Genomic DNA, 15539 nt, shown 5'->3' on the forward strand with positions numbered 1-15539 from the left:
GGAAAGGCAAACCTACGTTTAAAGCATTTGTAGACTTAGAGAAAGCTTTTGACAATGTTGACTGGAATACCCTCTTTCAAATTCTGAAGGTGGCAGGGGTAAAATACAGGGAGCGAAAGGCTATTTACAGTTTGTACAGAAACCAGATGGCAGTTATAAGAGTCGAGGGAGATCAAAGGAAGCAGTGGTTGGGAAGGGAGTAAAACAGGGTTGTAGCCTCTCCCCGGTGTTATTCAATCTGTATATTGAGCAAGCAGTAAAGGAAACAAAAGAAAAATTCGGAGTAGGTATTAAAATCTATGGAGAAGAAATAAAATATTGAGATTCGCCGATGACATTGTCGTTCTGTTAGAGACAGCAAAGGACTTGGAAGAGCAGTTGAACGGAATGGACAGTGTCTTGAAAGGAGGATATAAGATGAACATCAACAAAAGCAAAACGAGGATAATGGAATGAAGTCGGATTAAGTCGGGTGATGCTGAGGGAATTAGATTAGGAAATGAGACACTTAAAGTAGTAAAGGAGCTATTTGGGGAGCTAAATAACTGATGATGGTCGAAGTTGAGAGGATATAAAATGTAGACTGATAATGCCAAGGAAAGCATTTCTGAAGAAGAGAAATTTGTTAACATCGAGTATAGATTAAGTGTCAGGAAGTCGTTACTGAATGTGTTTGTATGGAGTGTAGCCATGTATGGAAGTGAAACATGGACGAAATATAGTTTGGACAAGAAGAGAATAGAAGCTTTCGAAATGTGGTGCTACAGAAGAATGTTGAAGATTAGATGGGTAGATCACATAACTAATGAGGAGGTATTGAATAGAATTGGGGAGAAGAGGAGCTTGTGGCACAAATTGACTAGAAGAAGCGATCGCTTGGTAGGACATGTTCAGAGGCATCAATGGATCACCAATTTAGTATTGGAGGGCGGCGTGGAGGGTAAAAATCGTAGAGGGAGAACAAGAGATGAATACACTAAACAGATTCAGAAGGATGTGGGTTGCAGTAAGTACTGGGAGATGAAGAATCTTGCACAGGATAGGGTAGCATGGAGAGCTGCATCAAACCAGTCTCTGGACTGAAGACCACAACAACAACCATCGCAATTGAGTTTGTATGTTCCTGATTTACCGTAGGAACCCTTGCAGGTATTTGCCTAATGAATAATTTTTTGTTGTAATTTATTATTTGTATCGGTTGTGAATAAATAGTTGCCACTATTTAAGTTCCATCCCTCGTATAAAAGCTTTTTACACAGTATTGTTTCTTCAGTGTCGTGGGCTGATGTACTCATTCGATCGGAACATTTGCTTTACACAAATGCATAGGTTTACAAATAAATGACATTGACAGGAGCCGTTGTTGTGTTCTTCAGTCCGAAGAATGGTTTAACCCAGCTCTCCACGCTGTGCAGACCTCTTTATCTCTGCATGACTGCCTCAAGCTACATCCATTTGAACCTGCTTACAGTACTGAAGCCTTCATCTCATTCTACAATTCTAACCCTCCTTTCCCTCCTCCTACACTACCTTTCATTACCAGAATGTGACAGATCCTTTGTGCTACATAATGTGTTCTATCAACCTATCGCGATGGCTTCTTTTAGTCAGTTTGTGGCATAAATTTCTGCTTTCCTCGATTTGGAATTATAACTCCTGAATTGTTATTCTGTATACCGATCTAATTTTCAGTATTCTTCTGTAGCACCCCCCTCTGTGAATCTTTTATAATCTTCTTTTCAGAACTGCTGATCGCCCACGTTTCACTTCCATACAAAGCTACACCCCTTGAGAAAACCCTTCCTAACACCGGAATTAATACCAGATGTTAACAAATTCATCTTTTCCAGAAATACATTGTTCCTATAGCCAGTTTGCAGTCTGTATCCCCCATACGTCGGCCACCATTAGGTAATTTTCTGTACAAATAACATACCTAACCTCCTACTTTCAGTGTAGTGTTCCTTCACCTACTGGTCTCGGTGTTGACTATATATAATTAGACAACATTCCACTAGCCTTGTTTTACCTTTGTTGTACTTCCTTATCTATCTCTGTTCTGGATACTATCCAATCCATCTGACTGCTCTTCCAATTTCTTAGCGATGTTTGACAGTTACAATGTAATTGGCAAACCTCAAAGTTCTTATTTCTTCTCTCTGGACTTCACTTCCCTTTCACAACTCTCCTTTACTTCCCTCTGTGGTTGCTCTATGTACAGTTCGAATTACATAACGGATAGGCTCCATTCTTGTCTCCCTCGCTTCTGGATTACAGCTTCCCTTTCATGTCCTGCGACAGTAGTAATTAGGGCCTCGGATCCAGGCTGGGCGCTATCTCTGGCACTGCCTTCCAACCAGAATTGTGAATCATCTCCTACGCTTATTTTTCGGGCTTTGGTCCGACACCGAAATTAACCTCTCCTTGTGACCACTATGACTGGGTGATGGCCAAACAGGCCGACCAGGGCGCTCCGAACTGTATCGCTATACTTACTACGTGGGTTAATTGACCTTTAATCCACCCTTTCGTTGGAAGGAACTCCTTCAGATGCGGTCATCTCCGCCAGCCTGACCAGACTCCCCTCCATGATGGTACACGGTTTTCATCATGTGTAAAATGTTATAAACGTGGATGAATGTACGTGTGTGTGTGTTTTGCACATCTCCTCCTAAAGCACTGGATTGATTTCAAACAAATTTAGCACACATACCCCTTACTGTCAGGCCACAATCGATGTGCGGGTAAGAACCGCCTACCTATCATATTTAAAGAGATATGACGTGATAGACAATGGAATATGTGAAAACCTGCCGCATCATACATGATATTTTAAAGTATTACATCTGTGCTACTAACTGCATTCGCAATAACTTTCTCAGGAAGTATAGACGTAAACCGCCAAATGCACTAAGAAAAGTATTCCATGGTATCAAACGTAATTCAGGAGATATATCATAAACACTCAAATACGTGAAGAAAACCACAAAATGCCTGAAGTTTTAATACATTTATGCTTTACTACGAAGACACGACTACAGTCAATCCAAATTAAAGAAATATCTGACACTTTGTAGTACTTTTGACAGCTTTCAACAGCGAAGCGCGAAAGGCTAGGGGTGAAAACAGCAGCCATCTAAAGAACTATGAACGGACGTTGCCATATAGACCTTTACAAAATCAGTTTGTAGACACGTGAAACACCTGCACCCAGCGAACGGAAACTGACTGGGACCAGTTCCTTAATTGAAATACAGTACTTGTTCGTTTGTACGTGATGCATAGTTCTTTGTACGACTGTTTCGTAATCTCGAAGGTGTTTTCATGAATATACGGAAATGAAATTTTCCGATACTTCGCTAGATACTCAATTCAGCTTTTGTTTTCGTTCCCAGTAGATGATAGGCAAAATGAATAAACGGGCAACGCCTCATTTGCTAGCTAGTTATACATATACGGTCCAGTCACATTAATGTGACCAATACTTATGATGGATGTCAGCATACAATAACCACTCACAGAAGACAGATGGCACCACTAGCACTGGAGGGTATATCAAGCGTGTTTGGCGGACACGGGAAACAGCGTAGTCGTTTTCGTAATGAGGAAACAGACATCCAAAAACGGTGTGAACATTGGCTATCATGCCAAGGGTGAAAACATTGCTGAAACGGCTAATGTTGTAAACTGTTCGGGTGCCGCCGTGGTAAAAGTATACTGCATGGCAAAATGGAGCTTTCCAAAACCAACGCCGAGGTGAGTGTGGTGCACCACAGGCCACATACGACACATGTGAACAATGCCCATCCAGATGTGTCCGTGCGAACAAATGTGCAAGTTTCAGCAACAGATCACTCAGGTGTATTAAGGGACCATCAACAGTGTCTCCTCCAACGTTCGTTCAGCGAACGTCACCGTGTACGGGTCTCTGCAACAGGCACCTGATTCGTGCATCCATGCTGGCTGCTGCTCGTCGGCGATGGAGGTTGGAATTTGCACGCCAGTACCGCAACTGTACATTCACTGAGGGGTGACAGGTGGCCCTTTCAGACGAATCACGTTTTCTGATCCATGTAAGAGACGACCGTTGGAAATGCAACAATCGTCGTAAGCGTCCAGGGTGGAGCAGGAAACGTTATTGTGTGGCGAATATGTTCGTGGCATTCACTGGGTGATCTCTTCATTCTGGACGGCACAAAGCATCATCGTCATTGAGCTTCCTTTTTGGGGAACGTGTCAACCCGTACATATAGTTTGTTCTATTCCTGAGCGCGATGGCATTTGCCGCCAGGACAGTGCTTTGTGTCACACGGCTCGGTGTGTGTGGTTGAAAGAGCACGAGGAAAGTCTACGGTACTGCACTGGCCACCGAGCTATCCGGATTTAACACCAATCGAGAATCTGTGGGACCACCTGGATGAGGCTGTTCACGCCATGGATGCTCAACGAGAAAACTAGCAGCTGTCCACGACACACGAGTCATCATGGCCCCACATGCCTGCCGGCACCGCTACCTTGCAGAACCTCATCGACTGCGTTTCCCTGCAGGTGTGGGGTGCAAAATGTAGTTTTTCAGACTTCCGACAAACGGTCACATTAATGTCACTGGACCATCTACACTACTGGCCATTAATATTACTACACCACGAAGATGACGTGCTACAGACGCGAAATTTAACCGACAGGAAGAAGATGCTGTGATATGCATATGATTAACTTTTCAGAGCATCCACACAAGGTTGGCGCCGGTGGCGACACCTACAACGTGCGGACGTGAGGAAAGTTTCCAACCGATTTCTCATACATAAACAGCAGCTGACCGACGTTGCCTGGTAAACGTTGTTCTGATGTCTCGTGTAAGGTGGAGAAATGCGTACTATCACGTTTCCGACTTTGATAAAGATCGCATTGTAGCCTATTGCGATTGCGGTTTGCCGTATTGCGACATTGCTGCTCCCGTTGGTCGATATCCAATCACTGCTAGCAGAATATGGAATCGGTGGATTCAGGGGGGTTATACGGAACGTCGTGCTGGATCCCAACGGCCTCGTATCATTACCAGTCGAGATGACAGGCATCTTATCCGCATGGCTGTAACGGATCGCGCAGCCACGTCTTGATCCCTGTGTCAATAGATGGGGACGTTTTCAAGACGAACCTGGGTGCACGAATGGCAAAACGTAATTTTTTTCCGATGAATCCATGTTATATTGGTCGCATCCGTGTTTGGCGACATTGGAAGCGTTTATTCGTCATCGCCACACTGGCGTATCACCTGGCCTGATGGTATGGGGTGCCATTGGTTACACGTCTCGGTCACCTCTTGTTCGCACTGACGGCACTTTGAACAGTGGACGTTACATCTCATATGTGATACGACCCGTGGCTCTACACTTCATTCGATCCCTGCGAAACCCTACATTTCGGCAGGATAATGGACGACCGCATGTTATAGGTCCTGTACGGGCCTTTCTGGATACAGAAAATGTTCGACTTCTGCCCTGGCCAGCACATTCTGCAGATCTCTCACCAACTGAAAACGTCGGATCAATGGTGGCCGAGCAACTGGCTCATCACAATACGCCAGTCACTACTCTTGATGAACGGTGGTGTCGTGTTGAAGCTGCATGGGTGGCTGTACCTGTACATAGCAGCCAAGCTCAGTTTGACTCAATGCCCAGGCGTATCAAGGCCGTTATTACGGCCAGCGGCGGTTGCTCTTGGTACTGATTTCTTAGGATCAATGCACCCAAAACTGCGTGAAAATGTAATCATATGTCAGTTCTAGTATAAATAATTTGTCCAATGAATACCCTTTTATCATCTGCATATCATCTTGGTGTAGCAATTTTAATAACCAGTAGTGTATTTACGCCTGTGATGCTGGGTAGTAAATGCGACAGTTGAAACTCCGTATCGTTGCGAACGAAATCATGTAAAGAGATATATAGTTAATAAGTGGACATCTGATGGTGGCAGCACGCTGGCGAAACTCGTCGTGCCAAAGCAGTTACTGCCATTAAACATGACTGACTAGGCAAAGTGTGTTGTTTATTATTTATGGCTGTTACGCACCTCAGAGACATCTATGAATAAATGTTAGGCTATTACGTATAGTCTAGCTTTCCAGACAACATTCCCGTAAAATTCTAGGAGTTTTTCTTTTACTGAATGAATCGTCATTAATTGACGAAAGTGGGGACGGGGGTAAGACACCATTAATTGACTGAAGTGGTCGCGGAGTATGGTGTGTGGGGAGCGCGGAGTCTTAGGACACGCTGTATCTGTATACAGGGTGTAACAAAAAGGTACGGCCAAACTTTCAGGAAACATTCCTCACACACAAATAAAGAAAAGATGTTACGTGGACATGCGTCCGGAAACGCTTAATTTCCTTGTTAGAGCTCAATTTAGCTTCGTCAGTATGTACTGTACTTGCTCGATTCACCGCCACCTCAAACCTCTTGACTTTCATTTAAAGGGGCATTTGAAAGCTCTTGTCTACGCAACCCTGGTACCAAATGTAGAGACTCTTCGTGCTCGTATTGTGGACGGCTGTGATACAATACGCCATTCTCTAGGGCTGCATCAGCGCATCAGGGATTCCATGCGACGGAGGGTGGATGTATGTATCCTCGCTAACGGAGGACATTTTGAACATTTCCTGTAACAAAGTGTTTGAAGTCACGCTGGTACGTTCTGTTGCTGTGTGTTTCCATTCCATGATTAACGTGATTTGAAGAGAAGTAATAAAATGAGCTCTAACATGGAACGTAAGCGTTTCTGGACACATGTCCACATAACATATTTTCTTTCTTTGTGTGTGAGGAATGTTTCCTGGAAGTTTGGCCGTACCTTTTTGTAACACCCTGTATGTACACTGAGACCACAGCAGAACCTACCACACCTTCAGTGCCAAGTTTCTTATTTTGTGGTTATGTACCCACTCAGGATGATCAATCACTTCCCGAACCACCCGGAGCTGACGCGGAAGGACCTTCTGGTGCGCAACATCAAGCGCTACTGCAAGGAACTCGAGCGCCAGCAGAACCCGCTGGGGGAGCGGTGCCCGCTCACGCGCCGCTACAAGCACCTAGACTTCGTGCCCGTCACCTTCGTCCTGCCCGCAGGTAAGCCGGCCTCCCTACACACTCCGGCCAGGCTCCTCTGTGTCTGTAAGAAACAAACGCGACAAAGCCGGCCGGTGTGGCTGAGCGGTTCTAGGCGCTTTAGTCTGCGGATGATGCTGTGGTATATCGAGAGGTTGTAACAATGGAAAATTGTACTGAAATGCAGAAGGATCTGCAGCCAATTGACGCATGGTTCAGGGAATGGCAATTTAATCTCAATGTAGACAAGTGTAATGTGCTGCGAATACATAGAAAGAAAGATCTCTTATCATTTAGCTACAATATAGCAGGTCAGCAACTAGAAGCAGTTAATTTCATAAATTATCTGGGAGTACGCATTAGGAGTGATTTAAAAAGGAATGGTAATATAAAGTTGATCGTCGGTAAAGCAGATGCCAGACTGAGTTTCATTGAAAGAATACTAAAGAAATGCAATCCGAAAACAAAGGAAGTAGGTTACAGTAAGCCAGTTCGCCCACTGCTTGAATACTGCTCAGAAGGGTGGGATGCGTAACAGGTAGGTTTGATAGAAGAGATAGAGAAGATCCAACGGAGGGCGGCGAGCTTCGATACAGGATCATTTAGTAATTATGAAAGCGTTTCGGAGATGATAGATAAATTCCAGTGGAAGACTCTGCAGGAGAGACGCTCAGTAGCTCGGTGCGGGCTTTTGTTAAAGTTTCAAGAACATACCTTCACCGAGGAGTCAAGCAATATATTGCTTCCTCATAGCTATATCTCACGAAGAGACCATGAGGATAAAATCAGAGAGATTAGAGCCCACACAGAGGCATACCGCCATCCTTCTTTCCACGAACAATACGAGACTGGAATAGAAGGGAGAACCGATAGAGGTACTCAAGGTACCCTCCGCCACACACCGTCAGGTGGCTTGCGGAGTATGGATGTAGATGTAGATATAGCTGTAGAACCGCGAGACCGCTACGGTCGCATGTTCGAATCCTACCTAGGGCATGGATGTGTGTGATGTCCTTAGGTTAGTCAGGTTTCAGTAGCTCTAAGTTCTAGGGGACTGATGACCTCAGGTGTTAAGTCCCATAGGGCTCAGAGTCATTTGAACCATTTGAACCAAAGGCGACAAGTGGGGCACATTGCAAAGAGTTCACACTTAACGTCGCAGCTGGAGCCAACACAGTTATTAATGCAGAAGCTCTGAATCCCTTTGAACGAAATTAATTTATTCCTGTTTACTCCTGGGAACTCCACCGACAGTTGCAGGACAGTGGTTAAGTCCGCTGTCATACAGAGCAGTCATTTTATTTACGTGGATCTTTCAGTAACTAAAGCAACACATTTTTCTAATGATTTTGTTCATGATTTAAATGCACTTTACTGTTCCCAGATTCTTTGTCCATAAAACTCGTTTTCAACGTAATCTCTATACATTTATATGGCCTTATGAGAGACTGTATGCCATCATGCTGGCGGTGTACTGACTCCATGTCGCTCATGTTCTCTTCCATAAGTGTAGTATTGTATGTTAACCGATGACCTAGAAACGACGCAGAGGCTCCGTCCACGCCGCAGACGCAGTGGTCCAAAACCCCACGACGACTACCGCAGTCCACCCCTCCGCTGCCCCACACCGAACCCAGGGCTACTGTGCGGTTCGGCCCCTGGTGGGCCCCCCAGGGAACGTCTCACACCAGACTAGTGTAACCCCTATGTTTGCGTGGTAGAGTACTGGTGGTGTACGCGTACGTGGAGAACTTGTTTGAGGAGCAATCGCCCGATATAGTGTAACTGAGGCGGAATAAGGGGAACCAGACCCCATTCGCCCATCCAGATTAAAACAGCCTAAAAACCATCCACAAACTGACCGATTCACCGGACCTCGACACAGATCCGCCGGCCGGATTCTTGCCGGGGACCAGGAGCTCCTTTCCGACCGGAAAGCCGTGCGTTAGACCGCACGGCCAACCGGGCGGGCCTTGCATAAGTAACTTCACGATCATTGCTTCAGTGCTTCCCGCCGTGGAGTTCATCCTCCAGTGGACCAAAGAGATGAGAGTTTGAAGGTGCGATATCAGTACAGTAGGGTGAATGAGGAAGAACGGTCCACTGGGCTTCTGTGATGTCTGAGAGCGCCGCTTTGTTTCCGCCTTTCGTAGTTGTGGAGAAGGAAAATTATGTTTTCATTTTTAAACTTTCCTTAATTTTCGTAAGTCTCACAGTAGACGGAGTTGGTCGTTTGGTTCAAATGGTTCAAATGGCTCTGAGCACTATGGGACTCAACATCTTAGGTCATAAGTCCCCTAGAACTTAAAACTACTTAAACCTAACTAACCTATGGACATCACACACACCCATGCCCGAGGCAGGATTCGAACCTGCGACCGTAGCAGCCCCGCGGTTCCGGACTGCAGCGCCAGAACCGCACGGCCACCGCGGCCGGCGGTCATTTGGTATCGAACGAAATACCACGTTTATAGAACCACAAAATTGTAGCTATGACCTTAGAAACTGACGGTACTGTTATGAATTTCTATTTTAAAGGAGATGTTTTGTACCGTCAATCCATAGATATCCATTTTTTAATTAAAAAAAAATCCAGGCTCAAAGTAGCTAGTTGCTGTTTCATCGACTGTCGCACTGTTTCACAATAAGCCGTCACCATCAGCCTTATGACGAGACGGTAATTCGGCACAGATGTTCCTTCTTTCATGTTTATGGTTTCCAGTTAGTCTTCAAGGAACCCATCAGGCACGAGTCTTTGAATACACTACCTCGTAGGCAATGAGTCAGCACTACCAACAGAGAGGTCAGGTTGAGCACAGAGTTGCCCGATTATTATTCGTCGATCACCCCGAATAAGTGTTTCCGCACGCTGTGACACTACAGGCATCACAGCAGTGTGCGACCGGCCTGCCCTTCCGAGTCTAGAGTTACTTATCATCTTCCTGTTGACAACAGATTCTTATCTCACCGATTCACGATTGTTTTATCCACATACCGGTGTCGTAAATATTCAGCAAACACCCCTTCATATTTGCAGTAGTCTGCTTATCCACCAAAAGAAATTCGTTAACTGGTGTTTGCTCTTTAGAAATATCTCATTTGTATGCGTGATTGTAAAAACGGGTTACAGCACATCCATCTACCGGGCGTTACTGTGAACATATGGGAAGACGCAGGAACGTCTAAGGAGGTCGCAAACAAAATCAATATTTTTTTAACCGTAACTGACAGAGAAAAAAGAAGTGTCACTGTACTTAATGAACGCCCTTCGTAGTACTCTAATTCGATGCATCTTTGCAGCAAATTCTCATAGGAAGTAGCAGAAGTTGATAATAGTCCTTTTCTCGATAGTTTGCCAAAATTCAGTTCCCTCTGGGCCATGCTGTTTTATTCTTTGGATGTTCCCTCAACACAAGTGCGGTTGTGTCATAAAGGACTCGCCCAGTTTCTTACGCCCGCCTCATCCGTATACAGACTTCACTTCACTTGTAATGTCCTCATCAGCAATGGGACGTTGAATTCTAATGTCCCTCTTATCTCTTGATATTTACAATCGAGCAGCACCTTACCACAGATGTCAGACTTGCGAATCAGTAACATTATTTCGTTTCGTAGAAAACAAAATTGTTATGCACATCGGATAACGTAAACGGGCAGTCTGTTACGTTTATTTCAGTCAATAATGTCATTAGGTTCACTCCTGTCTCATAGCATGCTGGCTCTTGCTTCTGCTCTGTGTTGATGCCTTGCCGAAGTGCTTGTCGTTATAAGGGGAATCCTGAGTGAGGAAGAAAGATGTTGTACTCTCTTTCAACAGGCGACCATAGATTTTCCTGAATAAATGTACGTATACCATGAATCATCTCGCTCCTGGAGGAGCACATCACTTTTCAAGAACTTCATAGAATCAAATGAGTACGAGACCCGACTTTGTTATAAGAGTAGAAAAGTGATCAATTTTGCCGAACAGTTACCTCTTACGACTGTCGCTAACCTGTAGTGAAACTCATATAGGTATTTATTTTAAACAATAAATCTTGTCTGGTCATTCTCGATCACTTTAAACGCTGCACTCTCACGCAACAATCTGCTGTGCAATTAGGGTTGGCATGTCCTGAAACAGAAAAGCGGTATCCGCGTTGTATTTAGCCGGACATTTTGCCGCAAAAGCCGGGCTATCTATTTTAATTGGAAATAGTAAGTTGGATATTTTCTATCGTCTATTAATGATCAATTACAATCAGTTATTACGAGGTCAATCCTAAGAAACTAAAAAAAAAGGAAATCGTTAAACAGCTTTATAATTTTGCCATTTTGACAGGAACTATATGCTCAGTTTCTTTACTGCTGTACTCCTCCTGAGATAAGCCTATGTAAAAATAAAGAAGTTAGTCATTATGGTAAATAAACAATTATCTGTTTTTCTGAGACGGAAAACCAAAAGTATTTGTTAACTTTGATAATTTCAATTAAATTATTAATAACTAGCAATAATTTCTGATTAAGTAATACTACACTCCTGGAAATGGAAAAAAGAACACATTGACACCGGTGTGTCAGACCCACCATACTTGCTCCGGACACTGCGAGAGGGCTGTACAAGCAATGATCACACGCACGGCACAGCGGACACACCAGGAACCGCGGTGTTGGCCGTCGAATGGCGCTAGCTGCGCAGCATTTGTGCACCGCCGCCGTCAGTGTCAGCCAGTTTGCCGTGGCATACGGAGCTCCATCGCAGTCTTTAACACTGGTAGCATGCCGCGACAGCGTGGACGTGAACCGTATGTGCAGTTGACGGACTTTGAGCGAGGGCGTATAGTGGGCATGCGGGAGGCCGGGTGGACGTACCGCCGAATTGCTCAACACGTGAGGCGTGAGGTCTCCACAGTACATCGATGTTGTCAACAGTGGTCGGCGGAAGGTGCACGTGCCCGTCGACCTGGGACCGGACCGCAGCGACGCACGGATGCACGCCAAGACCGTAGGATCCTACGCAGTGCCGTAGGGGACCGCACCGCCACTTCCCAGCAAATTAGGGACACTGTTGCTCCTGGGGTATCGGCGAAGACCATTCGCAACCGTCTCCATGAAGCTGGGCTACGGTCCCGCACACCGTTAGGCCGTCTTCCGCTCACGCCCCAACATCGTGCAGCCCGCCTCCAGTGGTGTCGCGACAGGCTTGAATGGAGGGACGAATGGGGACGTGTCGTCTTCAGCGATGAGAGTCGCTTCTGCCTTGGTGCCAATGATGGTCGTATGCGTGTTTGGCGCCGTGCAGGTGAGCACCACAATCAGGACTGCATACGACCGAGGCACACTGGACCAACACCCGGCATCATGGTGTGGGGAGCGATCTCCTACACTGGCCGAACACCTCTGGTGATCGTCGAGGGGACACTGAATAGTGCACGGTACATCCAAACCGTCATCGAACCCATCGTTCTACCATTCCTAGACCAGCAAGGGAACTTGCTGTTCCAACAGGACAAGGCAGGTCCGCATGTATCCCGTGCCACCCAACGTGCTCTAGAAGGTGTAAGTCAACTACCCTGGCCAGCAAGATCTCCGGATCTGTCCCCCATTGAGCATGTTTGGGACTGGAAGAAGCGTCGTCTCACGCGGTTTGCACGTCCAATACGAACGCTGGTCCAACTGAGGCGCCAGGTTGAAATGGCATGGCAAGCCGTTCCACAGGACTACATCCAGCATCTCTACGATCCTCTCCATGGGAGAATAGCAGCCTGGATTGCTGCGAAAGCTGGATATACACTGTGCTAGTGCCAACATTGTGCATGCTCTGTTGCCTGTGTCTATGTGCCTGTGGTTCTGTCAGTGTGATCTTGTGATGTATCTGACCCCAGGAATGTGTCAATAAAGTTTCCCCTTCCTGGGACAATGAATTCACGGTGCTCTTATTTCAATTTCCAGGAGTGTATTTTCAATTTGAAAATCCACTACATCATGAAAGTAATTTTTTTAAAAAACATTTCGTGGAACTCCTAAAAGGATAGTTTTCAATTACAAAACAACATCATATTCGTAAATGTTTTGCAGTTCCTTTTTCCACTGGGAGCTTACGAGAGATAATACCCTATTGACGTTGACATTGTGGCCCAGAACAGTAAGGCAATTTTCCATAAAGTAATAATGAAATGATTTAGTACAAAATTATTCATTATGATGCGATCTGAAATAAGGTGTCCTCTTTTCATGAACGAAAAACTTTTTAAAGGTAGAGCTATCTGCTTTGTTCGGTAAATTTCGTGAAATCTTGCTGCTGATCAAAAACTTCCAGCCACCTGACTTTGTTTTCTCTAGAGTTGCAGTAGTAGGTTTATCTATATACAGTTATGGTGTATCTCCTGATTCGTCCTAATACTTACTCCCCGCCTTTATGTTATTAGCTTGCAATGGAACTATTTCTTCTCTAAAAAAACCTAACATTAGCCGACCAGCCAGGGATTGTATACATTTCAACAGACAGGACAGTTAAAAACAGGCACGTCCACATAAAGCCGGAAACCTGGCAACCCCATGTCCACACGTTATTTCAGTCCTCAGAAGGTGATGAGTTATTCAGCGTGTGGCTTCTAGGATCTGCCGTCAGTCGAGACAACGCACCCATCGATTGTGACGGTTGAAAACTATTATTGACCAGCGCACTAACATAACAGAGGGGAGGAGGTCTCTAACATAATTTTCCGAAGGCAGTAGAAAGCGTAGTTACTGAAATGGAAAGCGGTTTATTACGTTCACGTCGAAGCTGAAAAGATAAGTTTGGTCCCAATGCCTGAGGAATGAAACCGTGACGATAGCTGTCCCTCGAATAAATCGTACTCAATATATATCAAATGAATGTAGCTCAGCATTCGTGGTGGTCGAGTCAGAAAAGTTACTCCTGGAACTAGAGTAACGAAGAAATACTTTCTGGCTTTCCGCTCTTGACTGCGCAGTGAACAATAATTCATTTCATCATGCTATTCATTCATGCTCTATCGGATGATTTACAACGAAACTTTGGAAAAAAAAATTATGGTATTCGTCTTTATTGACTTTTCAGGCTTTTGGCCCACGAAATGGTTTCAGTAAGCAGCCTTGAAAGACACTCTGTTTACACAGAGTGATTTGTTACGTCATTTGGTAAGCGATGAATAAAGATCGCAGAAGCCATACATGACAGCAGTCACTGACATTGCTGCAGGTCATGATGATTAAATACTCGCACTATGTTTGCATCAAACATTTCCAAGGTAGATACGTGTGAAATAAATGAACGTGATATTACCAGAAGATAAAACGGCAAGAAGGAAATATCCTCTAGAATATCCTTATAACTAGCGAAAGAACAGTGCTATACGAGGTTCAATAATGAACAATAGCTACCAGGCTTCAAAAAGAACTTCTAAGAGATAGTATTTTCAGAAGCAGCAATCGCAACTATATAATGTAGTTATTTATATTTCTAGGTTTCTTTTGAAGGTATTCACTGACTGTTAGGTAATGGGAATCGCTGCTCCAAAGATAGATTAAGAACATGATTATAAAGGAAAGAATCAGTAATACAGTAAGCACTTTAATTTCCTGTGACAACTTCTTTTTAGTTGACCATAGCCAGCTGATCATTTGATGTTGTTCCATTGACGCAGATTACAACATATTTCTGGAAGAATACCGCACCGGTCCTCACAAGACTTGGATCATGAAACCGTGTGGAAAGTCTCAAGGCGCAGGAATCTTCCTCATCAATCGGCTGTCGAAAGTCACCAAGTGGACCAGAGACACAAAGGCGCTCATGGGACCATGGTCGAGAGAGTCATACGTCATTTCCAGGTACGTGGATATCAGCCCTTTCAAAATACTCCTATCGGGAAACACTTATCTTGTTCTCATTCGGCTGCTAGTATGCAGTAAATGCACACCTATACTAACACTGAGGACATTCGTATTCACATGACAATGGCTGTGTTAATGTATATTTTGAATCAAACACCGACTACTATGTTGTAATGCCATTAGGTAGCCTACTGTCAAATTCCAAGTCAGTATCACTGAGATAGAGACGCAACTTTCTTTTCTTTTATAGCAAATGTAATAGCACTTTACATTTTAGCGATCCATTACACTCGCTGCCGTATTTATATACTATAATATTAACTTTTTTTGCATGTAAGAGTAATTTAGCGCAAATGTTATTGAAGAATTTCTGGCAAAGGTAGGGGCATATATGGACTCTGCAATCGTGACGTCACATTCTCGTGTGAGCAAGTTAAGAGTTCTTCTGTTTTATCTGGGGCAGCAGTAGCGTTCAGATGGAGTGACGTGACGGAAAATGAGCTTGAGAGAAGTAGACCAACCTCTCTTTTATCCCGGTGAATGATACCGCATTTATACAAGTGTGTATGAAATGCCATCTCCATGAGAAATTTT

The 15539-nt window shown here is 44.6% G+C and overlaps 1 protein-coding gene across 1 annotated transcript in view; it reads left to right on the forward strand.

Moving 5' to 3' along the window:
- Window positions 1-15539, forward strand: part of LOC126266790 (polyglutamylase complex subunit TTLL1-like) — a 96547-nt gene that overhangs the window by 23094 nt on the left and 57914 nt on the right. Inside the window, exons 3-4 of the mRNA XM_049971333.1 lie at window positions 6952-7130; window positions 14759-14942. Coding sequence (XP_049827290.1) covers window positions 6952-7130; window positions 14759-14942 — 363 coding nt within the window. The remainder of the gene's footprint in view (window positions 1-6951; window positions 7131-14758; window positions 14943-15539) is intronic.

Source organism: Schistocerca gregaria, chromosome 4, assembly GCF_023897955.1.
Source record: "Schistocerca gregaria isolate iqSchGreg1 chromosome 4, iqSchGreg1.2, whole genome shotgun sequence".
Taxonomy (NCBI): Eukaryota; Metazoa; Arthropoda; class Insecta; order Orthoptera; family Acrididae; genus Schistocerca; species Schistocerca gregaria.